Source organism: Anabrus simplex, chromosome 1 (genome assembly GCF_040414725.1).
Source record: "Anabrus simplex isolate iqAnaSimp1 chromosome 1, ASM4041472v1, whole genome shotgun sequence".
Taxonomy (NCBI): Eukaryota; Metazoa; Arthropoda; class Insecta; order Orthoptera; family Tettigoniidae; genus Anabrus; species Anabrus simplex.
This window is the reverse complement of record NC_090265.1, coordinates 1,332,491,517-1,332,519,294: the sequence shown is the minus strand read 5'-3', so window position 1 is coordinate 1,332,519,294 and position 27,778 is coordinate 1,332,491,517. Positions and strand designations below refer to the sequence as shown.

At 39.0% G+C, this 27,778-nt stretch overlaps 1 protein-coding gene across 2 annotated transcripts in view; it reads left to right on the top strand.

Annotated features, from left to right (window-relative positions):
- Positions 1-27,778, top strand: part of LOC136858315 (probable Rho GTPase-activating protein CG5521) — a 709,838-nt gene that overhangs the window by 288,084 nt on the left and 393,976 nt on the right. For both annotated transcript variants that reach the window (XM_067137762.2, XM_067137761.2), the window contains 2 exons: positions 10,164-10,324; positions 10,411-10,522. In XM_067137762.2, the coding sequence (XP_066993863.2) occupies positions 10,164-10,324; positions 10,411-10,522 (273 nt within the window). The remainder of the gene's footprint in view (positions 1-10,163; positions 10,325-10,410; positions 10,523-27,778) is intronic.

The window sequence follows — 27,778 nt, the reverse complement described above, 5'->3', positions numbered from 1 at the left end:
TGAAGTAAGCGATCTCTTAATTTTAATGGTATACCATATACTGAAATTAAGTAAGAATGTGGATACACCTCAAGATATGGCAGGGTACATTACTGATTTCAGAGGATAGTTTATATTTTCTCGCGTCTAGTTAAATTTCGGAAAGCTATTTCCATGTCAATTTTTAGCGACGAGGTTATCATTTCTCTACATGCGTTTCAAATAGGTTTTTCATGATACATATACGGTTAGGTTAGGTGGCGCCGTTTGAAGAAGAAAACTGAAATGTTTGCCACAGAAGCCTCTGGAGTGATACCGTATTTCTTCGAATGCAAAACGACGTATTTTTCTCAGAATCTCATGTGAAAAAAAAAAGGGTCGTTTTGCATTTGCGGCCTGATAGTAATGAACACCACTGACAACTACTGCAGTAACCACGCTGTTTCTTTTCACCCCCCCCCTCCCCCCGCCCGCGCCTCTTCGTGCACGCACACAAAATGCGTTGACAATAAACGACCAGCTCTTTATCATACATCACTGGTCGCGGCAACCGGTTTTACAGTGCCTATGTGTTACGTCACTGGATTTCGGGAAATAGTGAAGAGAGAATGACATTCTATTATCCTCTACAAAAACGTTTCTCAAATCTGCAGAATGGCATCAAAACATGTGAGCCTTCGAATTCTCAGAATGGCCACGGCTACTCATTAGCAGAGTTATAACGCGTCTGCTGTACCTGATGCTTAGTAAAATTTAGTTTTATAGACAGCAGGAATATTTTCTTGATGGATCGTCGTATTGTAAAGATACAGGGAACAGGTATTGCTGGCAAATTTTCAATGGGTTCTCGTCGATGTTATGATGCCAATTTTAAGTTAATGGTTATTAAACACTCGGAAATGTATAATAATTGTGCAGCCGCAAGAAAATGCGGCATAGGTCTAACTGGAACCAATATTCAGCGTTACCGTCAAGACAAAGCTAAAAAATGCACACTGCACAAAGACAAAGCTAAAAAGTGCACACTGCACAAAAAATGCATTCAGTGGCCTGCAACAAGGACGCTTTAAAGAAGTCGAAAATGAAATTGTGAGGTATGTGCACAAAAATGCAAGGGCGGAATTGTCATACCGCGACTCAATAAACTCGTTCGTTGACTTTCTAAATCTGCGATTAATGTCTATACATTGCTACATGTTATAATTCTCATATTTTGCTCCGTATTGAATTGTACAATAAAGTCAAAGAAATATTAATTTTTATTTATTCCACCTATTCAATACATAAAAAGTGATTTTATATTATAGGGACATGTTTCACCCTTTATTTAAGGGCATCTTCAGCCTAAATCTCAATCTGAAAGATAAAAAATCAGGATTCTGATTGTTCTTAATTGTGGTTGATTTAAAAAAAAAATTACAAATGATTGTGAGGTTAATGTAGGAAATAGTTAAGATATTCTTAAAAATAAAGTCTTAATAAAGTCTTACAAACAAATAGATGTAATTTATACACTTTCTTGAATGTCCTTGTCTAAAAATGTGGTAACAAGTTTCATATTCGTAGTTCTATAGTCGAAACTCTCTTCTGGGGACACCGTCGGTTCCGAGGAGAAATGTTCGTTATGAGAGGTGTCCGCTAAAACAAGTTTGTAAAAATAATCTAACATTTTAACGGCAAAGAACATCCACCTTGAACAATCTAACCAACCATTGCTAGGTACAAAATTCTAAACTTTCAGATTATTTGCGATTTATCGAGCTTTATCTTGTAACATTGGTCCACTCGCAGACAGTTTCTTCACTCGAGCACACTTGAACCATTCATATACCGCAACATTCACGTCTGAGAAAACTGACTCCCGCTTTCTTTTCACTCCTCGATTCCTATTTTCCTCCCACTCCTTTAAAATTTCAGTTCTATTCTTCACAATAATGTTTATTTGAGTTTTTCCGCAGTTTAATTTTTCGGCAAGCTTTCTCACTGAAAGTCCCTTGTCAAATTCTATATTCACATTTCTTCTTGCCTCGAGATCTAAACACGATCGTCTCTTGTTACTCATGTTTAACAGACAACTGAAATGCTGTGGTATTTCTGTCTCACTAATTAGCACCTGTACTGTATTTTCCTTCTCAAGTTGATTACCTGAGCTCGTCCTTATCAGCAAAACTCAGAGTTATGAATAGAATGATGCAAGAAGGGAAGTAAATCCCCAGGTACTGTAACTTGTGAGTCAACAGTCTCTGGGAGCATTTCTGGGCAATTAGAATTCTCGGAATAGGCCTATACACCACTAGGTAGAACTGCATTCCGATGTACCTTCTCTCCCCTTGCACTTGAAATAGTACAAACATTCAAAAGGGATTTCCTTATAACTGAAGAATGTTTTTAAAAGAAAGAATAACATGTGGTCCGGCGTAATAAATTGTCCTGCAACGTGTAAAGTGTCCGCTTAAGTCAAGTGGACGGGACAAATGGCGCTGTCCGGAGTTCACGGTGTCCGCTTAAATGAGGCCAATTTAACACTTGTCTTATGTAAAATAAAATTGGTTCCGAGGAAAATTGTCCGTATAGGGAGGTGTCCGTTAGGGCAGGTTCGACTGTATAAGAATGCAAATTGCTAAGTTGAATCTTGTGAAGCGGTGCCCTGTGTTGGTTTAGGGCGTTAGAGAAAAGTTTGGATCCTAAACAGTTCAAACTTCAGAATAATGATGAAGAATGTTGCTGATTACTCCAAGCTTTAAAATGTATTTAAACTCCACTTGGAGTAATCAGCAACATTCTTCATCATTATTCTGACGTTTGAACTGTTTAGGATCCAAACTTATCTCTAACACCCTCAACCAACACAGGGCGCCGCTTTACAAGATTCAACGTAGCAATTTGCGTTCTTATAGAACTGCCCCTACAGCATAATTTAAGTGAGCGGCAGAAACGTCTCATTACTAGCTTTAAATTGTATTTAAACTCCACCTGGAGTAATCAGCAACATTCTTCATTATTCTGACGTTTGAACTGTTTAGGATCCAAACTTTTCTGTAACGCCCTCAACCAACACAGGGCGCCGCTTTACAAGATTCAACGTAGCAATTTGCGTTCTTATAGAATTACCAATATGAAACTTGTTACCACATTTTTAGACAAGGACATTCAAGAAAGTGTATAAATTACGTCTATTTGTTTGTAAGACTTTATTTAGACTTTATTTTTAAGAATATCTTAACTATTTCCTACATCATCTTCACATTCATTTGTAATTTATTTTTTAAAAATCAACCACAATTAAGAACAATCAAGATCCTGATTTTTTTTTATCTTTCAGATTGAGATTTAGGCTGAAGATGTCCTTAAATAAAGGGCGAAACATGTCCCTATAATTTAAAATCACTTTTTATGTATTGAATAGGTGGAATAAATAAACTATATTTCTTTGACTTTATTTTACACCGCTAGCCGCTGAAGTTGGCCGAATCTGGCAAGCAAGACGTGCTTGTAGCGGCAGCCAGTTATATCTGACGCGGAGTGAAATTAACAGTTTTATAGTAAGCAAGAATATTTTCCTGATGGATCATCGGATTGTAGACAAGCATGGAATGTGTAATGACAGCAAATTTTCAACGAGTTCCCTTCGATATTATGACGCTAATTTTAAGTTAATGTTTATTAAACCCAGTGAAATAAAGCTAATTGTACAGCCGCAAAAAAAAAAAAAAAAAAGGCATAACTAAAGCCAATATTCGGCGTCTACAAATAATCTAAAAATGCGTATGGTACTGTTTAAGAAAGAAATTCTTATGATTTTACAAAGCACTTTTAAGTCTGTTAAAAATTTTTTGAGTGTTCAGGAGATAGTAGGTTCAAACTCCACTGTCAGCAGCCCTGAAAATGGTTTTCCGTGGTTTCCCATTTTCACACCAGGCAAATGCTGGGGCTCTATCTTCATTAAGGCCATGGCCGCTTCCCTGTCCCATCATCGCCATAAGACCTATCTGTGTCGGTGCGACGTAAAGCAACTAGACAAACTGATTGCCATTTCATACTGATTTTAATGTGTATGGGGTTTTTCCCAACCTTAACAAAAATCGGTTATAACGACAATGCGTTATAGCGAGTAAATTTTTCGCTGTTATGAATTCTCGCTATAACGGACTTCTACTGTAGTTTGTCTGTTTCAGTTGTATTGGTAGCTTAAAAAAAAATGGTTTCACTAGCATAAGTTATTTCTGGCTGTGTGACTGTTTTATAATGTCTTAATTTTGCTGCTTCGATAAGCTTTTTATAAATTTATTTATTCTGTTATGCCAAGCTGGTTTCTCATTAAGATTATAAGTTATGATTTCTCCTAAATACTTACGTTTATCACAATTTTGATTTCTTGCTCATCAATTGTTATTTTATTTACATTACAATACAATAGATTTATTTTGTCTGGCAAGATTAAGGCCATTAGGCCCTCTCTTCCATCTAACCAGAAAATACAGTTTTTACATGTGCAAAATTGAAATAAGTACACTTACAATTGAAACATCTTGCAACTACTAAACAATACAATATTATGATTAAAAAATGAAGAAATAGGAGAATGATGATGATGATGATGAAGATGAAGATGATTATTTACACAATTATGACATGATTAGCTAATTGCTATTATCCTTGGTAAAATAACAGTGGGATTATATAAAGTCTATAGTTTGAGGAAGGCTAAATCTACAATATTTCCATAGCATTACTTAGTAGGTAGCAGTGACAAAGTTGCCTAAAACTAGCAGGTGAGGCTCCTCTGACAGAGACGGGTAGTGCATTCCATTGTCGTGCCGAAGAAATAACAAATGAGTTTGTGTATCGTGTGGTGTGGTGAGGTGGAATAGATAAGAGTGTACCAGATTTTGACCGTGTTCCAAAACTGTGATTGGATGAGAGGTGGTGAAATTGACTGTACAAGTAGGGAGGTGAGCATGAGGAGAGTATTCAACGAAGAAGGCATAAAGCATGAAGATTACGGCGCTGTTTGAGTTTTAGCCAACCGAGTTCATCGTAGGCAGGTGTAACATGGTCAAAGTAACGTAGGCCACATACATAGCGAACACAGGCGTTTTGCGCGCATTGTAGTTTGTCGTTAAGAGTAGTAGTCAGGTCGTTGTACACGGCGTCACAGTAGTCGAAGTGAGGCAATGCCAGAGTGCAAATAAGGCGTTCTTTTAATATTCGAGAAAATATGTTGCGGAATCTTCTAAGTGAGTTAAGTGTCGCAAATACTTTCCTGGAGATGCTGGTAAGCTGCTGCTTCCAAGAAAGATGTTCGTCTATCATAACGCGGAGATCTTTGACAGATTCACTGAAATCAATGGGTGAATTTTGTAGGTAGAGTTTTGGTAAAGTGAATTTGCTTATAGTTTTTGAACAAAGCCAAGGATATGAAATTATTATAGCTTGAGATTTTACATTATTTAATCTAAGTCCATGCATGTCAGTCCAGTTACAGATTTCTTGCAAGTCTCTATTGAAATTTTTAATTTCATCGGTTAGTCTTTCCGGTTTACAGTGCAAGTATAATTGTATATCGTCAGAGTACATATGGTGTCTGCAGCTGTTTACCGACGACGTTCTGATCTCTCTTTACTATATTTCATTTTATTTAAATACCACCTTAGTGTAATTTAATTAGATTAGCTCACTGTACTTAGATTATTTCATTCACATAATTATTAATTTTTCATAAGGTAATTAGATTAGCTCACTTTAGTTAGATTATCTCATTCTCATAATTATTACTTTTTCATAAGGTGGCAATGAGTACTAATGGGTTACTCTCCTCTGACAGTACCGGACATTCCTTCCCAGCCACAATCCCGTTCAAGGCCTCACTCACCCCTCCACTCTCCACAAACAGAACACAACTTTGTGACAACTGTCCACTGACCCCTTCTGGAATTACCCCCTTTTTTCTCACTCAACTGGAGACCTGCTCCTAGCTAAAGTTTCCTCTTTCCCGAAAGGTCTCCATATAGCCCATCTAAATGTACATTCATTGTCTGCCCATTTCCACGAACTTAAAGAACTTGTCCCGGACGTATTTGATGTTTGCCTTCTCACTGAAACCTGGCTTCATGATCTGATCCCTTCGAAGACTTTCAACATACTTGGCTACTGTTTACTTCGGAACGACATAGCTGGAAAGAGGGGAGGAGGTGTAGCAGCGATAGTCAAAACCAGTTTAAAGCCTAGGATAATTGCATGTTCAGATAGCGAATACAATAGGAGACCGGAGTTCCTGCTCTTGGAAATAATCGTAGCCCATCAGAAATGTGCTGTCTGTGTTGTGCACAAGCCACCTGCGATTGGACATTTGGAGGACGTAGAGAATGCTTTGTTCCGCGTACTCCCGCAATATGAACAAAATCAAATCAAAATCTCTTTATTTGCAAATGAGGTGTCTACCTCGGTGGAAAAAGGTACACTAAAATACATTATTGTCAAGCACTAAATATTAAATTAACAAGAGAAGAAAATTTTCCTATAATACAATATTATACAATTTACGCTAACAATGTTTTCTATTAAACACACAGCTCATCCTTAATAAATTTATATTGTTTACAAAATTCTACTTCTAATATCTCCTGTACTACTTACAAATATAGTCAACTAATAAACAGTATGTGAATTACTTCAAATGATACTATACATCTGGTATAAGATTAATATTTACATTGCACTTATTTATTTACTTTTTTTTTTTTTTTTTACCCGTTCTGGATCCTAAGTAGCATAACGACCTGCTGCGTTTTAACCAGAGCCCCTTTTGCCACCACTTTTCAGAGTTCCTGAAGGGCCTTCACAGCTACCGTAGCGGTCCCAGGGCCCTCGAAGTCCCCACTGTACTTCACCCCTACAGGCAGTCCCCTGCTTTGGCTGTCCAAACTCCTTAGACCAGGGGATGGAATTAATTTATTCACACACATTTTTTTAATTTACAACAACCTGCACTGGTCGAATGCCCTCTAACACTTTTCACAGACAGCACATTTCTGATGGGCTACGATTATTTCCAAGAGCAGGAACTCCGGTCTTCTATCGTATTCGCTATCTGAACATGCAATTATCCTAGGCTTTAAACTGGTTTTGACTATCGCTGCTACACCTCCTCCCCTCTTTCCAGCTCTGTCGTTCCGAAGTAAACAGTAGCCAAGTATGTTGAAAGTCTTCGAAGGGATCAGATCATGAAGCCAGGTTTCAGTGAGAAGGCAAACATCAAATACGTCCGGGACAAGTTCTTTAAGTTCGTGGAAATGGTCAGACAATGAATGTACATTTAGATGGGCTATATGGAGACCTTTCGGGAAAGAGGAAACTTTAGCTAGGAGCAGGTCTCTAGTTGAGTGAGAAGAAAGGGGGGTAATTCCAGAAGGGGTCAGTGGACAGTTGTCACAAAGTCGTGTTCTGTTTGTGGAAAGTGGAGGGGTGAGTGAGGCCTTGAACGGGATTGTGGCTGGGAAGGAATGTCCGGTACTGTCAGAGGAGAGTAACCCATTAGTACTCATTGCCACCTTATGAAAAAGTAATAATTATGCGAATGAGATAATCTAACTAAAGTGAGCTAATCTAATTACCTTATGAAAAATTAATAATTATGTGAATGAAATAATCTAAGTACAGTGAGCTAATCTAATTAAATTACACTAAGGTGGTATTTAAATAAAATGAAATATAGTAAATAGAGATCAGAACAGTCAAGTGAATTGTCCGTTTAGTTGCTATCTCTATCCTCCGGTAAGTCACACAGCCGGTTAATGCACAGTTTGCCCCCATCGGGTTTCTTAATGATGATATCGTCGTCTGCAGTCCAACAGTTCGCTACATGGAACCAGTGGGTGAAGTGTAAACATGATCTCAGTTTTGTCAAAGGATATTGTAAGACTTATTTTTTGTGCTAGTTCCTGTAGTAGAGATTTAATTTGGTGTCGAGTTTCCTGAATATTTTTGGACAGTACAGAAAGATCATCAGCAAATCCTAAACAATTTAAACTTAAATTTTGTTTGGAGCTTCCAACCTTTATGTTCTTTGGGTTGACCTTGTACCATTCTCTTATCATAAATTCCAATGCTCAATTAAATAGTAGGCTAATGGAGATAAACAGTCTCCTCGTCTTAAACCTGTTTTAATAAAAAAATTGTTCAGAAACCTCTCCTTTAAATTTTACTTTTGATACCATATGGTATTAGATAAAGTAAATTCTATAATTTTAATTAATTTAGGATGAAGTCCAAATTTCCATATAATTATATTCTTAGAGTTTGTAAAATTGCATGGATAAAAGTTTTGTCTTCCTGTGCGTATGTGAGATAAAACACTTTCAATTTAAAATAGGTGCCAAATGTATGGATGAAATTCAAGTAAAATATGTTCAGCTCTGCTGTGTGTGTTGCCCTTTTATTAGAACCAATTCATGTTGTCTTTTTGGCGTCCGTAAATTTGGATGACATTGGTTTCAAAGTAGTGGCTCCTTTCCCATTTGTAGCTGTGCAATGATGTTATGTTTATTGTTGTTGGTGTAGCTGAGTTGTGTTTGACGTGCGAGCTTGTAATACATATTACAATAGCAGCTGAAGTGCACAACTGTGAATAAGACTTAAATACGGAAGTTAGTCGATGTATTGACCACCAAGCAAGAACGAATGTTCATATGCATGAAGTGTTTTTATATATTGTTTTTATCTTGTACATATATATAAGTTAGTTTAGGAAAAGACGTGTTTTATACACTAGTTTTAAGACCTTCAACATTTTAGACATACAGTTGCAATATTGTACAGAATGACATATACGCCAGTTCACGCTAAGACGTGCCCCATTTGTATGTAACTAAATGTACATCATCATCATATGGCATTCCTTCAACACCACAATCTTAATCAAAGCTTCATTATATAAATATGTATGTATGGTTCAGCTGAAGATGACCTTGAATATGAGGTCGAAACCGGTCCTGTAATTTAATATATACAATAAATAAGTATTGATTGGTGGAAATCCTCTCCTATTTTTAAATATACAAATGTGTTAAATGACAACAGGAAATCACTTACACCAGACAATTTGGGTATGTACGTTGTTATTTACTTCAGTGCCAAAAAAATAACTTCCAAAGGAAACAGTAAAGTGTATTCTCTATGTGTTTTTATGGATATGACTTTTGTGAAATAAGTACATAAATAAATTTTACAGAACTACGAAAACAGAAAATTATTGCTGCCTGTATTGATCCTGGAGGCAAAACCTAAAATAAGCTATTTTAAGAATACAAGAAACCTAAAGTGGAGGTTTATGCCACCTAAAAATCTGGGTTCTAGTTATTACTATAGGCTTGTTTCGTTTTCTGTAGTATGCCATTATTAATTTTAGAGTGTGATCTGTTCAGCACAACTTTTCCAGGGTCTAAAGCTTCCTTGGTATTCTCCTAACTCTTTTTCTAGTTGATCTTTAATCCTTCCATATAAGATATGGGAATTTTTTTTGTTTGTGCAGTCCAAGATAGACAATCCTCTATAATTGTCCGGATTACTTTTTTATGAAGAGGGTGTATTAAGGCTGTTGTCCAATGTTCTGGAAACTGTTCAGTGATCCAAATTTTTGTTAAAGCTATGTGTAAGGAAATCCGAAGCATATTACTTGGATATTTCCACATCTCTACAAAAACCTGGTCTTCTCTGCATGCCGTATAATTATTAAGTTCTTTTAGTGCTTTTTCTAATTCTTGAAATGTTGGAGGGTCTGTGTTATTAAATTTGGTTTTATTGGAGTATTTGTATTAATTTGTAATAGTTCCTTAGGTTCTTCACAGGTCAAAAGTTTACAGAAAGCTTTTGCCATAATCTCTCAGCATTTTCACTAATGATGATGATGATGATGATGATGATAGTAATCCTTTATCTCGAAGTAAGTGCATGTTTTGGTTAGGTTTTATTTCTGGCAGCATGGCCAGTGCATCTTTTTACATTCAGTTCTTTTTATTTTAATTGCTGCTGCCAAATGTCATGCAGTGAAGCACATAGCTGATCCTCTTTAATCTTTTTTTTTTTTTTTTTTTCCAACCCTGGATGCAACACTGAAAGATTGATACATTTTTTGCTCAGTAGAGATTTGTCTCAGGTGACTTGAGTTGTTGCTTTGTTTATTTTAGAATCTGCTTCAAGTGTTCATCACTCATGCTGCCAATGTTTTCATGCTCGAAGTGAGTCCTGAGTACCCCTTTTTACTGGAGGAGCAGGTGGACACATGCAAGAGAGTTCTCAACATTTATCGTTACATGGTGATGCATACTCGAATGGAAGCTCCAACCTGGTAAGTAGTTAAATTTTTCCCACAGTTATAAGCTAGTGTGGCATGCCGTGTGCAGTGTGCTCGCAGTGGTGTGCCTCATGTTGCAGGGAACAATTGCTATTGGTGCTACTGCAGATTACATCCCTCATCCTTAGTAAGACTCCACCTAAGCGCAAGGAAGATACTCTGGGTGGCAAGCTGGCTCCTGCCATTTTTCAGGTGAAATTTTCTTCATATCATACCATGTATACACGAACAGATGCTTATGTCACTATGTGTTATACTGTGCTTGGTCTCTTTTTGTGAGCCTATGCCTGAATTAACTATTTTGTTAATTTCTTGCATACATCATCTTCCGCACCCTCTGTCTGACTCTCTTTTGAATGGAGTTATAGGCTAATGACAACCAAATCTGCCTGTTCTTCCACCATTCTTTTCTGAACACTCCAGGCCAGTTCACTCCTCTTCTCACCACCATCTTGCCTTTGGTTATCCCCCCCTCTTCCTCACTTTTCCCCTTGCTCTTGTTCCAGTCATGCTCCATTTCATCTGTGCTCTAAGGATTTTTATTATTTCCAACCTGCTAACGTTGCCAAACCATGTCGGCCTACTGGTCTGCAGTCTATGTTTTATAACTTCCTTATCCCCAGCCTTTTCCATATCTTAGAGTTCCTTATAGAATCCTTCTTTGTCTTTTCGAGCATGCTTCTGAAGAAGTTTGTTTCCATTCCCTGTTCCCTACTTTCGTGTGGATGTTATAGTCCACATTTCTTGACTACATATCTTCCTGTATTTACTGAGTGGAGTGGCCATGTGTGTTAATGTGCACCGAGTATGTACCCAAGCTCTGCCATTTGGGAGATAAGTGAGTTTGAACCCCACCATTGGCTGTCTTGAGAATGTTTTTCCGTGATTTCCCATTATCACTTCCAGGCAAATGCTGGGACAGTTCGTACTCCCACAGCCGATTCTTTCCTCCTCCTTGCCCAATTTCATTCAACCTCATTTATTTCTTCATTAGCTCGAATGATGTTGGTGTCAGGAATGGCATCTGGCTGTAAAAGTGTGCCATAAATTTAATCTCACCTCATCCTCGACCCTGTATCAGGATTTTGTAACATACAAGCTTCATGTTCTGTATTGATGGTGTCTGTAAGTAAATATAAGATTGGTAAATGTTCCTCCTGATCAATACAAAATACACTTGGTACACAATACTATTATATAACGGTACTAGTTTCGGTCCTGCATGGGGCCATCCTCAGCCATATTGCCATGAATATCTTAAAAACCAGATAGCCCAAGCATTAAAATGTTTATCAACGTATCTTCTTCTTCTACTTTTCTTCATGGGGCCTCTAAATATTAGTTCCTAATTAGCGTCGACCTCTAAGATCTTTTGCTACCATGTTTTTCCTTCATTCCCATCTAGATATACCTGCTCCCTTCACGAAGCTGCAGGTTGTTCTTATTGGGTCGTCTTTGATTTTTCTCTCTCTTCATCTGGTAGTCCTAGAGTGGAGAGTCTGATTCTACCCAGTGCCTCACCTTCAAAAAGTACATGTTCAGCTGATTCCTCTGCTTCATTGCATTTCCTACAGATGTTGCCTCTTATTACTCCAATTATACGTAGGTGTTTTTTTCAGATGGCAGTGTCTTGTCAACAGTCTTACAACCCATTTTATTTTCTCTGCTGAGTTTCAACAGTTCTTCAGTATGCTTCTTGTTTGGTTCTTTCATCAGTTCCTTTGCAAGCCTGCATCCTGGAGTATTTTTCCAGTTTTCCATTTGTTTCTTTTGTACCCATTTTCCTATGTAGTGTTGGGCTTGTCCATAGGAAATCCCGCATACAGGTTCTGGGCCTACAAAATGTGTTCCTGCCCCTTTCCTGGCCAGTTTATCTGCTTTTTCATTTCCTTCTATACCTGCATGCCCTGGTACCCATATTATGTTGATAGTGTTGTACTTTGAGAGCTTCAGGAGAAGTGAGTGGCAATACCAGACAATTCTGGATATTATTCTGACTGCCTCTAGTGCCTTAATGGCCACTTGGCTGTGCGTAAAAATGAAGATGTTCTTATTCCTATAGCTCATTTTCAGATTTTCTTTAAGACTTGTAGTGATAGCTATCATTTCAGCTTGAAAGATTGTAGTGTGTCTGCCCAGGCTCATCTGGATTGATATCTCAGGTCTTCCCCTCGTTGATCCCTCCTCCTGTGCCATCCACAGTCTTTGAGCCATCAGTGTTCCTTTTGTTGATATCCCAGTCTTTTTTTTTTATTATCTGGGTCTCAAACAGTTTTTCAAAGTTGTACCTTTGTATCATATGATCAGAAGGCATGTGTAGAACTTCCTCTGTTATTACTCTGTTAATTTTACAGTGTCCTAGATTGGGTCTTTGTGCATTCCAGCACTCTGATTGTGCCAGTCTATACAAACTCATTCTAGCCTGTCCTTTTATGAAACTGCATAGTGATGGGAGGTCTAGTAGAGTATTCAAGGCTTCTGTCGGCGTAGTTCTCATAGCCCCAATTATGGCTATGCATGCCATTCTCTGTAGGGTATCCAATCTACTGCCGACTTTTCCTTGACTTACTTTCTGCCACCAGATGATTGCAGCATAGGAAAACGGTCTAATGTTCATTCCGTCTTACTAATAAAAAGTCCTTATACAGTTGTTTAACACTCGTATAGTTATACAGTGAATAAACCCTGTATAAGCGTTGTATATTTTTCTTACTAATAAACGTGGTATACGCATTGTATTACTGTACAGCACATATACACTCGTTCCAGGGCGTAGGAATATCTTCCTGCAGTTCACTGGCGTTTCTTGCATGTTCACCGCCTTTATGATCGCTTTTGCTGGTTATCTATGAGCAAAACTTTCCGGAAAGTTGCGCAGTAGCACGGCATATCGAAAAGGCAGTGGCAGCACAAAGTGAAACAGCTAGAAATTGGCTTATATTAATATCAATATTTCTTCAGCTTGCTTGTGTAATGAACACCAAAAAAGAAATGGAAAAGCTTAAGTAAAGATCAATAGCTCCTGTCTGGGATAGTACGGAAAACGTAAGCAATTGTAATTGAATCGGCGAGTTAAAAAGTGTACGGTACACATTCCAAAATCCTTACTTTTCAGGAGAAAGGAAAAACTGTTTTGTAGCTTAAAAGAAAGGTTTGATCAAAAAAGTTTTTATTAGGCATTTATACATCATATTTCTGCGTATTCAACTACAAAGTATGGAAATCATATTACGTACGGTTTTCAAGTTATACCATTTTTTATGTCAAGGAATATGTCCCTTTTTATACTCAAATTTGAGAAAGATCTTTGTAGAGGCAGATAATGTATAATAAACTCGCAATTTCAAAAGTCTATTAAGCAGTAACACATTATTACACAAAAATACGCCCAACCATAATTTCTTTTATAGTCATTCATTGTCATTCCGTCTCTTTAAAGTGTTTTACTTTACGAAGATGTCTAGCCTCCATAACCTCTGAATGGAGTATGTCTTCTATGTTTAAAATACCGTGAAGATCATCAACGCTATCGCCCATTCTTTCAATGTGTGTTCAATGTTATGTGGATAAATCGAATATTTCACCACGATTATATTACTGTAAACAATAAATATCACGAAAATATACTGCTCACTCGTTTCTTTTTCCGCTACTCGCTGCTATACAGCGCTTATACAAGGGTCCTGGTCTGTATAAGCAATTCAATGAATAACTATACCAGATGTATACACAGGAAGCTTATACGTGGTTTATTAGTAATGAATTTCACATAAACGGTGTATAAACCTTGTATAAATGTTATACACCATTTATTAGTAAGACGGATTGTGTATATCCACTTACCATTGATGGTCTTAGGCCCCATGTCTTTCCATTGGCTCTTTTACATGCATACAGCAAGTTCTTGGCTCTGGTTATGTTCCTTTCTATATGTGGATTCCAGGTTAGATTTTTATCTAACACTACACCTAGGTGCAGTGCCTGTTCTTCCATGTATACGAAGGTTGGAACTTAAGCAACTATTTATTTACAACAGATACAAAAGAGTTACATGTAAGCAACCGTTACTGTCCTTCAATGTAGTCACCAGCATTGTGTATAACCCATTGCCAGCGATGTGGAAGTCGTAGTATACCTTTAGCAGAGCCTGTTCTGTTGACGGTGCGAATGGAGCGGTCTACAGTACTGCCTGTCAAATCTCTGCAACAGTTCGGAAGTGAATGCCACGAAGTGGTTCCTTCATCTCCGGAATGAAATCGAAGTGCGTCTTAGCAGCGTTGTAACGCAACCATTTGTGCTTTTCCGTCAAATCATGCGGAACCCATCGTGATGCAATTTTTCGCATGCCCAGGTGTCCCTGCAGGATGTGAAGCACAGTCCTGTCCACTAATCTGGTTTCTTTGGCGAGCTCACATATCGTCTGGTTTTGATCACTGTCCAGTAACACAGTAAGAGCATGCACTTCTTCACTGACGCTCGTAGGATGACCTGCCCGATGAATGTCCACTACAATTTGCTGACCATCGTTGAAGGCTTTTACCCAACGTGCCACTGTTCTGTAAGGCAATGCAGATTCCCAGCAAGCCTCTTGAAGACCTTGATGACACTGTCGTGCTGTTTGACCTCTGGCACATACAATTTTGATCCAACTCTGTTGTTCCTGTTTGGAAAACATAGTGACAGCATTATGCTAGACCGCTAGCTCACAAGGGACTGTGTTTCTCTCGCTTGTGCACACGCAGGTGATGTGGGAAGGGCGAGTCCATTTGCTCTGAGGTAAGGTAGGTATGTAACCAACGTGTGCTATCAGCGACAATATTGGATTCTATTGCATAGCGTCTCCACAGCAGTCTTGCCACTATTTTATTTTTCTATTTGCTTTACGTCACGCTGACAGATAGTTCTTATGGCGACGATGGGATAGGAAAGGCCTAGGAATTTGGAAGGAAGCAGCCGTGGCCTTAATTAAGGTACAGCCCTGGCATTTGCCTGGTGTGAAAATGGGAAACCACAGAAAACCATCTTCAGGGCTGCCGACCGTGGGGCTCGAACTCTCTATCTCCCGATTACTGGATACTGGCCACATTTAAGCAACTGCAGCTATTGATCTCAGTTTGCCACTGTTTAAGATCCAAACCCAAAGAGCTTCAATGATCTCTTTCCTTCTAATTTTCTCCTTCTTGTAAAAGGGACCAGAGTTATCGTGTTCGGGTTGACTGATAGTTGTTCTTCCTGACACCAGTTCTCCACAAGGTTGAGTGATCTGCATGAGGTCCTGGATGACACTCATCACTTTACGTCATACCACAATCACTAGGTTGTCAGCGTATCCTTGTGTATAGAAACATTTTTTGTTGAGCATAGCTATGATTTTGTTCACCATGAGATTCCACAGCAGAGGCAAAAGAACTCCTCCCTGAGCACAGCCTCGGGTGGCTCTAACCGTCAGCGTTTCTTCAAACAGGGTTGATTTTATCTTCATTCCGTCTAACATGGATTTAATCCATTTGACGGCAGTTTTACTCACCTTGCTCTTTTCAAATGCTTTGATCATAGTCAGAAGTTGTACTGCAGAAGGCTCCTTCCATATCTAGAAATGACGCTATTGCAATTTCTTTATATTTTAAGCTTTCCTCTAGTTTACAAACCAACTGGTGGAGTGCTACTTCAGTAGATCTGCGAGGTCTATATGCAAACTCATTTTCATGTAACGTTGAGTTCAGTTGCACCGTTCTTCTGATATATTTATCCAAAATTTTCTCCATTGCTTTCAGCATGAAGGAGTTTAATGATCTGTATGCTTTGGCTTGGGCATAGTCTAACCTTCTAGGCTTGGGTATGAATACTGATTTAGCTTCAGACCATGATTTTGCCATGTACCCTAAAGCTAGACTAGCTCTGAAAAGGTCCATCAGGGCATTTGCGAGTATCTCCCATCCTTCCTGTAGGAGTATCGGAAGTATCTCATTTGGCCCCGGAGCCTTTATAGGGTGAAACGTGTCGATTGCCCATTTTACTTAGTTGTGTTTTATTGTTCTGTTGGCACAGTTCCAGTCTGCTCTTCGAGCTCCGGTCTCTGTTCCAACCGTTTCTTCTTCTGTCATCTCCTCAGCCTCAGGAAAGTGACACGCCATTAGCATCTGCAGCATGTCCTTCCCTGCCTGAGTAAACGACCCATCTAGTTTCTCCAGTGTCCCCACCTGATTTATATGGGTTGCTTTAAGAACCTTTTGGGGCCTTGCTGTTTCAGTGTGTGATTCCACTTTCTCACAGAACAGCCTCCAAGATTTTCTTTTTGCTTTCCGTATCTCTATGTTATACTCATTGAGTTTCCTATTATATACGTCCCACATGCTATTTCTAGATGATATTCTATACAACATCCTAACATCTTTTTTCATTTTGGATAGTTTGTTGTTCCGCCACCTTACTTTTTTGGTGTATTTCTTTTCTTTGAGAGGACAGTTGCCATGGAATGAGTCTATAATGGCCTCTCTAGTCTCATCCAATTCTTTCTGTCCTCTCACATTAGTTGGAATTTTTTGTACAGCCTTCCCTAGAACTTCTCTGTATCTATCCCAGTTAGTCTTTTTTGGGTCTCTGTACATCTCAGTCCTACATAGTCTCACATCTATTGCAAATTGGATGTGCTGATGGTCTGCCAATGATGGTTCCTCCAGCACCTTCCAGTCTTTAAAAAAAATTTGCAATATGCATAGTGCTTAGTGTAATGTCTATTACCTCCCTACGATTTTTATTTATAAATATAGGCTTGTTTCCTCGGTTTAGTATCGTCAACTCAGTTCCAGTAATAAACTCTAGTACAGGCTCACCTCTTGCATTGCAGTTCGTGCTGCCCCAATATGTGTGGTGTGAATTTGCATCTGCTCCAAGGACTAGGCGTTCGCCTTTCCTCTTTGCGTTGCAAATTAGGTTCTCAACGTCGTCTTATGGGGGCAGATTAGTTGAGTCAAATGGGAGGAATGTAGAGCCTATGGTTATTTCTCCGGAACCTTTCCAGTTTCCAAGTTTTATCTTGGCCGTCACTAAGTCCTTTGAACAATGTTCCTGCAACAGGAGGCATTTTAGTTTCCTGCTCACATGTAAACATGTTCTAGGCATTTTTGATGTAGTATCGTACATTAGCTTACCTCCAGATTCCGCCAGTCTTGCTACTCTGCCCTTAACTACTCATGGCTCTTGTATAAGAGCCACATCGATAGCCTCGGACTTGAACTTCCTTACAAATTTGGCCACAGCTGATTTTTTAAGTTATAGGTTGGCCTGTAGAACTTCCAGTTTGGCAATGCTAGGGTTTTTTTCCCCCACTTAATTACTTGAAATTTGTTCTGCCCAAGTCCAGGCTTGGGCTTAAGGCCTCTCTTCTTGAACTCTTCAAAATCTCTTTCATTAAGTTCCAAAACAATTGTCCTTCCTATGTCATCAGTAGTTGTTGCATTCAGCACTCTCCACTCTTTTGTCGGAAGTTTGGTGTCATGCTTATGTATCCTGACAAGCACATCATCAACCTCCATCTTGTCAAATGGAGGAGAAAATTTGGTGATGACCTTTGTAGTATTCAGCACCTTCTTGGCTTCTGCCACTTCCAAATTCTCCCCTTTCCAAGGGTTGCAATTGGCCACTGTCTCTTCCAGTCAGCTTTTAGTTTCTGGATTTGCACAGATCAGTACCATTGCTCCACTTTCCAGCTTGGAGACTCGAGGAAGCTTGGAAGGCATCCGTCCGGCAGCTGTTTCATTTGCGCTATCAAAGCAGTTGAAAGTTGCTTCATGTGTTTCTCCTTCAGTTTCCCATCTGGAAAGGTTTTAGGTGTTATTGATACCTTGATTGAAGTTAGTCTTTCCGAAAAGGACGTGATGGCATATTATCCCCCGACCTTGGCCTTTTGCACATTGTCGTAGGGATAGCCTCTTGCAGATCCGCTTGTTCTTTGGCTTCTTCTCTGTCCAAGTTCTAGCTGCTATTTTGGCTTCCTTCCTCGCTCTCTACCTTTCCTTGTGATATGCACTTTTGCAAGGTGGTCTGTCGATATGAAATCGGTTGATTTTCGATACAGAAATCTTCGGTTCTGTCTCTATGGACATTCCTGGTTTGCTTGTGGTAGTAGTCTGCTCTACTAGAGCTTCTTTTACCATTTCTTGTTTTGAGTCGGTGACAGCCTGTCCAATTGGGACTTCTGTCTCCATTTTTTCATCTTGGGCTTGCTCCCAGATCTGCTCTACTGGAGCTTCCATGGCTTCCCTTGATGTCGAAGTTTTTGAAATTGGTTCTTTATAAGCATCCCTATTTCAATCAATCATAGTGTTTTTGCCCCTTCTGAGGTCCTGAGCGACGTTCTCACCGTCCGTGGTGGCGCATACAGCCAGTCATTCTCCTCTCGCAACTCAGGCTCTCCGTAGCAGAGACCACGCCCCTCAGTCGTCCATCCAGCTGTCTGCCCCTGGCCCGAACCTAGCCAGGTTTGTAGCCCCTTCAGTAGGCCTACTCACGTGGTCTCCACTTGGCATTATCATGAATGAGTTCACAACCATGACCTTCCCCCTAGGTTGGGATCGCCCCTTTCCCAACCTACGGCTCATTCAGGCTACGTAGAGCAAAGTGGTGTGTTGGTTCCAGCACCCTGCAGTGAGCTTTCACCTCAATCACCAACCCCGCTTCACCTGAACTACCGTATCACCCATGTGGAGGAACCATGGATACCTCTCTAGCCTATGTGGGCGAGGCCTGCACTTCCAGGCCTTGACTTGGGCTAGTAACAATCACAATGCCTCAAGATGTTTTCTGGCAATACCTGTTTTTGGTCCGCGAGAGGGTATTTTATTTCCCTGAGACCTTCCAGAGAAGTCCGGAGGGCCCCCTATCCGCCAGCTGGAACACGCCTGATAGGGGAACAGGTAAGAAAACCTCCATGGGTTATCAACGTATACACTTAAAATCAGTTTGTTACATTAGAACATGGTAAAATGAGTCTGTGCTTGTGTTAATGATATTTAAAATGATTTTGTACACACTTGAACTCTTGCAGTGTAGGTCACTTATGATGATGACCACGTAAAGTTCATGTTGTCCATGTATTAAAAAGATAAAAATCAAATGTGCTAGTACATTATTTTATAGGTGTTGACAAATGATTCACATCAGTGTATAATGAGTGTCGCTTCAAAAAACAGTTGATATCTAGGAGGGGAACATATTTCTAGTGCTATTTAAATTTAGTTGAATGGAACATGTAGTGTTGTTGAATCATTTGTGTATGACTAACTTGGATGTACTGGATGTCTGTAAATATAGAGAATTTGTATAAGAAACTGGACTATGCAAGACTATAGGTGTGACAGGTGTGCTAAATAGTGTACTTGCTCCCTCTCGTTTGTGTAGATCTTCTTAGTACTACATTAGATTCATGTTGTCTGCTGTTATCTGTGTGATATTTGTTGTGAGGTGAGTGGCCTTGAGTGAGGAGAGGGGAAGGCGTGGTGGGCAAGCTTGGAGACAGAGTTTGTACTCGTGGTGGGGGTTTATATATGTTATGTAGTTGGAGAACGTTTTGAGAAGTGCTTTGGCAATTAATGGAGTAATGACATAAAAAAAAATTGATTTTTTAGTTAACTAATTTAGATTTAATTTGGATTGCTATACTGATCAACTTGTATGAAGAATTCCTCAGAAATTTTGAGCAGTGTCTTTTTGAATTTTTTTTGGTGATGTATAAATCTTGTTTTATCTTGTTAAAATTGTGTTTAAGGTCTATCATATGCTGGCCCATAGCTGAGAATCTATTGTGTTTGATGGCATTGATGTGTTCGGCATAGCGTGTAGTAAAGTTTCTTTCTGCCTGTCCCACATAACTTGCTTTGCATTGTTTACATTGCCGTCTGTATGTTCCTTGGTCATGAAATTTATTAGCCAAATAGATCGTATTATAATTAGGAAAAAGTTGGTTATTATTATCGGTAGTTTTAAATGCTATTTTAACTTTGTGTTTTTTTGAACTCTTTAGTTATGTGGTGGAAGATAAAGATTTTTTTTTAAATATTTGATTTCTTGACTGATTTAGATTTAGGTTTATTTTTGATTTTAGATTTTACCTTGTTAATAAAATCTTTGTTGAAGCCATTTTTGGTTTGATGTATTTCTAATAGTGCTTATTTCTTTGTGTAGATTGTCTTTTTGATAATGGTATGTTGTCATCATTTTTGTTTCCCCTTGCCCAGCTCCTGCCAAGTTGGGGTATTGATGGCACTTCTCCACCATTGCCTCTCTTTCTACCACCACTCCACTCCAGTATTTATATTCCGGTCCAGTCTTCTTTTCCTTATACTGTTCTTGACAGAGTCTCTCCATCTTGCTCTTGCCACCCTCTTGCCCTCTTTCCGTCTATCTTAGCCTCCAACACTTGTTTGGGTATCCTTCCCTCCTCTATCCTCATAACACACTCTAACTATCTCCGTTTATGCTTCTCCGTTCCATCACTCAGTTTTTCTACCCCTATCTCTTTTCTGTCATCAACATTTTTTATTCTGTCTCTCCCTCTCTTCCCTACCATACTCCTCAGGAACTTTATCTCACTGGCCTGAATATTACTCTCATTTCTTGCCAAGTCTCTGATGTGTACGTTAACGTAGGGGTGTAGTACGTTTTGTACACTATCTCTTTACATTTCAAAGGAACTTCCTTGTTCCACACCAAGTTCCTTATATTCTGATGGAACATATTTCTCCCCTGTACCCTTCTGTTGATCTCCTTATCTAACCTTCCATCTTGCATTATTTCACTTCACAAATACTTGAAGTATTCAACAACCTCAAGGTTTTGCCCCCTGATACTAACAATTCCTTTTCCTTCTCTTTCTTCTCCTATTATCAGTACTGTTTTGCTCTTCTGCACACTGATTTTCATACCATATTTCTCAATATTGTCACTTAAAGCCTCTAGTTTGATTTTCACTTCTGTATTGTTGACACCCCAGATTACTATGTCATCTGCAAATAATGATACTTTTGTATCCCCTCTATATGTTGTCTTTGTTTCCTTTAGAATTTCATCCATAATCATTATAATTATAAGTGGAGACAATACACTTCCCTGTCTTAGTCCAGTTTGGTTTTTAAACCAATCTTTCCTCCCCACTGGAGTCAGGACTCAACTGAAACTGTTCTTATACATTGCTTTCACTAGTTCCCATGATTGTCATCCACATCCTTTTCTTTCCAGGGTTTCCCAGACCTTTCGTCTATTAACACTATCGTATGCCTTCTCTAGGTCAAGGAATACCATCACCAGATCATCAACATATTCCTACTGTTTTTGCATAAGTAATCTCATGGTAAATATAGGGCCTATCATTGATCTGCCCTATCAAAATCCATATTGCTCTTCTTGTAAATTTCTTTCCATCCTTCCTCTCATCCTCGTTTCTATTATTCTCTCCAACATTTTGGCTACTTCAGACAACAGTGTAATTACTTGATAATTGTCACATACCTTCCTGTCACCCTTCTTAAATACTGGTATTATTACACCTTTACACCAGTCATTATGTACTTACTTTTTCATCCATGTACACATTAGCGGCCTATATAACTAATGTAGACATAGGTCCTGCTGCCTAAATCATTTCTACACATACAGAGGGCACTAGGAAAGTTTTGCAATGCGAGTGAACGCTTTAGACTTTTTCAAAATAATTTCCATCACACTCAATAAACTTCTCCATACGTCGAAACCAGTCACTGAACCAATTCTGCCACATTTCTTCGGTTACATTTTCACACTCTTGATCCCATGCTGCCAGAAGCTCCTCATCGGATGCAAAACGCCGCCCTTTCAGCTTCATTTTCACTTCTGGGAAGAGTGCAAAGTCACATGGGGCAAGATCAGGACTGTATGGAGGGTAATCAAGCACAGTTAACCCTGATCTCGCAAGAAAATCCATTGTTACATTAGCACGATGTGCTGGAGCATTGTCGTGATGCAAGAGCCAAGCATTAAGCCGTGACCTTGGACGGAGCTGCTTGAGAGCCTGGATGACCAGAGGTAGACAAGTCTCACTGTACCACTTCGCGATAACTGTCTTTTGTGTTTCTAGCACAACCCGAGTCAGGATGCCCCATTTAGTGAAGAATACTGCAATCATCCTTTTCTTCACTGACCTTGACTTTCACACAGTCCCAGGAGTACCCTCATCTTCAAACAGCCACACCTTGTTCTGGGATTTTGTTGGGACATCATAATAATAAAGCCAAGTTTCGTCACCTGTAACGATGCTATTGACGTTATGCGATTTCCCATTTTCAAACTGTTTTAGCATTTTTTGGCACCATTTCTCTCGATGTGCCCTTTGTTCCTCTGGAAGTGAATGGGGTACCCAAAGGGAACAAACCTTTCTAACATGGAGATGGTCGTGTAGAATTGAATGAATAGCTGGTGCAGGGATGTGGAGGGTCTCTCTTACCTGCCAATATGTCAACTGCCTCTCTTGCTGCAACATTTTCCTCACAGCGTCATTGTTTTCCTACATCACTCATTCAGACGGTCGACCAGAACGAGGATCGTCTTCAACCCCAAAATTTCCCCTCTGGAACTCTTTGTACCAGCGGAAAATTCTTGTCCGATTTGGACAATCTTTCCCCAGCACAGGAGTCATTTCCTCCAGGCACTGGTCAACAGTTAATCCACGAGCAAAATTGTAGCGGATAATTGCGCGATATTCACCTTTAGACCACACTGACATCTTAACTAGCTTTCAGTCCCACTGCTTGGTAACAACTGGTTTGAAGGTTGCGCCTTGCTGTCTTCTAGACCGATTTTCACTCCTCTTTTCATCCCTCACCATAACCGGGGTGTCCAGCCAACCGTTTTTGCTTATTGCAAAACTATCCTAGTGCCCTTTGTATTTCATCCATCCCTGCTACTTTTCCTGTTTCCATTTGATGAAGGGTACACAGGAAAAAGGGGGAATGTCATTGTAAAACAAAAAATAATATAACACTATCCATATATACTTTATGGTCAGGAGAATAGTTTAAGACAATGTCCAACCAAGTAAAGGGAACACTCACGGAAATATAACAAGTTTTAGAATACACGGACAATTGATGATAGGGGAATGTCACCACAGAACAAGAAACAAAAGGGGAATGTCAGCTTGGTATGCGGCAGTACTCTTTTACATGACGCCGAGTTGAGTTATGGAGAAGAATCCCAATAGTCCTGTGTCATATGAAACCTACCGGAAATATTCTGTAAAAAATTTAACATAAGTTTTGGATGTCCTCGCACGGATACGTGCAGTAAAACATGCGTCACTTATGCAGCTGAGGTTAAAATTAGAATGTCAAAAATAGAATCACTTAACAAAGATTGTGCAGAGCGTAAGGAAATTGAAGTTCAATTATATCACTTAGGCATTCAAAACAAATTGCATCTTAAAAGAGCTGAACAGTTTTATACACATAAACAACTTGCGAGGCTCACTTCCAAGAAAGATTATCATAGGAAAGAAGAAGCGATGGATTTCCAAAAGAATTTATGCGTACCTAATTTATCCAGTAATGATGAATATTACCGTAGACAGATCTCACTGTTCTCCTTCAATATATATGTTTTATCTAGTGGACACTCGGTATTCTATACATACCCAGAGACAGTTGCACATAAAGCATCAGATGAAGTGTGTTCTATGTTAGATTATTTTATATTTTGTGAACTTGGTGACGAGATAAACCACTTCACAATCTTCTGTGATTCTGCATGTGGTCAGAACAAGAACTGGACTGTTTTCAGATTTCTCCACCTTGTAGTACATCATACCAAATGCCTCGATTCTGTGAAAATAGTATTTCCAATTCATGGGCACTCGTACTTAGAGTGCGATAGAAACATTAATCAGAAATTTGCAGCTGAAATGCCAGAAGACTGGGTCGATCATTTTAGGAGTGCCAGAAATAAGCCCTTCCCTTTTCATGTAATCAAAGTTGATCAACCAATGATTCGTCAGTGGATTCCGTTTTTGACTCCCTTGTACAGAAATGTTTTCCCTTTTAAAACTAGACATATAAGGGAACTTATCATCTCCATTGAGCATCCACTGTTCATGGAATACAGAGACAGTTTCAATGGCCATTGGGAAAGACCTGTTGTAAATGCTCCAAAATCAACTCCACGCTTCCCAGAAACACCAGTCAGTGAGTTCGCTCTTCCAGAGTCATCTTATGAATGTAAGTACAAGAGTTAGTGTACAAGAAGTTTCTCTACATTCGCAAACATGCTGGGAATTATGAGATTTTAAATTTGTAATTTATTTCTATTTCAGATTTACATCTCATCTCTGCAGCAAAATTTTCTGATCTGCAGGTCCTTAGATCAGTTTGTGGTCCAGAAGGAAGATCCTTCTTTGATACATTTCCCCACTATTAATTCTGGCTCCATGGTTGAATGGTTAGCATGCTGGCCTTTGGTCACAAGGGTCTCGGGTTCGATTCCCGGCAGGGTCGGGAATTTTAACCTTAATCGGTCAATTTCGCTGGGAAGGTGGCTGAGTGTATGTGTCGTCTCCATCATAATTTCATCCTTATCACGACGCGCAGGTTGCCTATGGGTGTCAAATCAAAAGACCTGCATCTGGCGAGCCAAACTTGTCCTCGGACACTTGTGGCACTAAAAGCCATACACCATTTCATTTACTATTAATTGACAGGGTAATAATATTATTTGTTAGGTTTTGTTAAAAGTGACATTCCTCTTTATTTCCGTGATAATGTGTTCATAAGACTGACATTCCCCTTTATTTTCGTGACAAATGTGTATTTACTTCATTTTCCATTTTTTTCATTTTAAAACTTAATTCTACATTTTCACTATTACCTATGTACAATACCAATACATTAGGCTAACCTTACATAATATAATACTTTATGTACATGTATTATTGTAGACAGTATTAAAGGTTGAAACTTTCATATTGAATTATCTCAGTTTGTAGGAAATATGACATTCCCCCTTTTTCCTCTGTACCCTTTATTTGTTTAATAGCCATTTCCAACCCTGCTATTGCAATATCACTCGCAATTTCTGGATCACCCTGATTTACCACTACACTCTCTTCTGCATCATTTCTCTTCAGGAGCTTATCAAAATGCCGTATTTACTTGTGTGTTAGACCCTCTGCGGTTTTACACCCCCACTGGCTTTTCGAGACAATGAAAATGAAAAAGATAAATCTCGCATACAAGACCCACCAACGTAATTCGTCGGAGAAGACGATTCTGCTTGGAAGCGGGTACAAGCCTTACTGCAACTCTGATGACATTGCACAAATTTGTGAATAGATTTGTCCGTATTACCCACAATGAAAACTCTCATCGAAGTCATGCGGTACATCTGTGTTTTGTAATTAAGTAATGACCGCCTCTGTAGCATAGGTCTATTGCAGCTCTGCTAGCATCGCACAAATAGGTGAATAGTTTCGTGTTTGACCCGCGCATTGCAAGCACGCATCATTCCTGTGTATGTGCCTGTGTTTTGTAGTTAAGAATGTCCGCCAGCGTAATGATTAGCACAATTAGCTTCCGTTCTCGGGAGCCTGAGTTTGATTTCTGGTACCGTATTGCCAGAGATTTATGAATGGCAGGAAGATTGAAACAGGGTAAAGATGGTACATGTAACTTCCTTCCACTGGACACCTGTCTAAAAAGAGCTCCACCACCTAGGGATGAGGAAACAAGTTCACTTCAGTTAAGAAATATGCACAGTTTTTGCTATTAATATAGCAGGCGAGATCATTAACAAAGTGATAATTTAATATCTCGTAACTCAGGCCAATATAGTGGGTTTTTTTAGAAGTAGGTTTGAAACGTGATAAAATCAATCCAGTCATACTATTGTTTTACTTGCCAACGTACCTCACAAATAATAATAATAATCATAATAATGATGATAATAATTTTATGTCTCCATATAACGAATTTCAGAGACACCAAACAAAAACTATGCATTAATAAAAAAATAGACAACAATCTTACGAAATTGAACATTATGATAATAAAATGCATTACCGCCACATCTGTAGATATATTTAAAAGGTACAGTCAAATGTTCCACCTTTACAATACTAAATTTAAAAAAAATTTATTTAATTATTTAAATAACATTTAAAGAATAACTGAACATCTTTCATCTATCTTGTAGACAGCATCAACCGAATAGTTTAAAGATTAAGCACAAAGAACAAGGACAAAAACACATACATACATACGTTATCATTATGGACTGTTATGCCTTTCAGCGTTCAGTCTGCAAGCCTCTGTGAATTTACCAAACGTCGCCACAATCCTCGATTTGCAACTAGTGTTGTGGCCTCATTTAGTTCTATACCTCTTATCTTTAAATCGTTAGAAACCGAGTCTAACCATTGTCGTCTTGGTCTCCCTCTACTTCTCTTACCCTCCATAGCAGAGTCCATTATTCTCCTAAGTAACCTATCCTCCTCCATTCGCCTCACATGGCCCCACCACCGAAGCCGGTTTATGCGTACAGCTTCATCCATCGCGTTCATTCCTAAATGAGCCTTTATCTCCTCATTATGAGTACCCTCCCGCCATTGTTCCCACCTGTTTGTACCAGCAATCATTCTTGCTACTTTCATGTCTGTTACTTCTAACTTATGAATAAGATATCCTGAGTCCACCCAGCTTTCGCTCCCGTGAAGCAAAGTTGGTCTGAAAACAGACCGATGTAAAGATAGTTTCGTCTGGGAGCTGACTTTCTTCTTACAGAATACTGTTGATCGCAACTGCGAGCTCACTGCATTAGCTTTACTACACCTTCATTCAATCTCACTTACTATATTACCATCCTGGAAGAACACACAACCTAAATACTTGAAATTATCGACCTGTTCTAGCTTTGTATCACCAATTTGACATTCATTTCTGTTGAATTTCTTACCTACTGACATCAATTTAGTCTTCGAGAGGCTAATTTGCATACTATACTCATTGCACCTATTTTCAAGTTCCAAGATATTACACTGCAGGCTTTCGGCACAGTCTGCCATTAAAACCCTTTGTTACCTAAGAAACTTTAAATTCAAGGAAAAATACATTTTACGAGAAATTCCATTTATTTGTGAACATAATAGGATGTCCTGTTGTTTTCACCTCGATATGGGGCTCGATGTTCAAAATACAGCCATGGTACAAATTTGTACCGACAGGCTTTTAAATAACACTTTTGTATTCCGTTTTTTACAACACAATATTTGACAAAATTTGGGTAGGAATTGGCTCCAGGACAAAAGATATTAAAAGTTGACGATAACCTGCCCATGGAAACTGAGGGTTTTAGTTTTGGAACCCACTTCACCCCAAGTACGAGCCTACCTTGTAGATGGGGCAACCATCCTGCAGGTGGTAAGTTGTGGTAAAG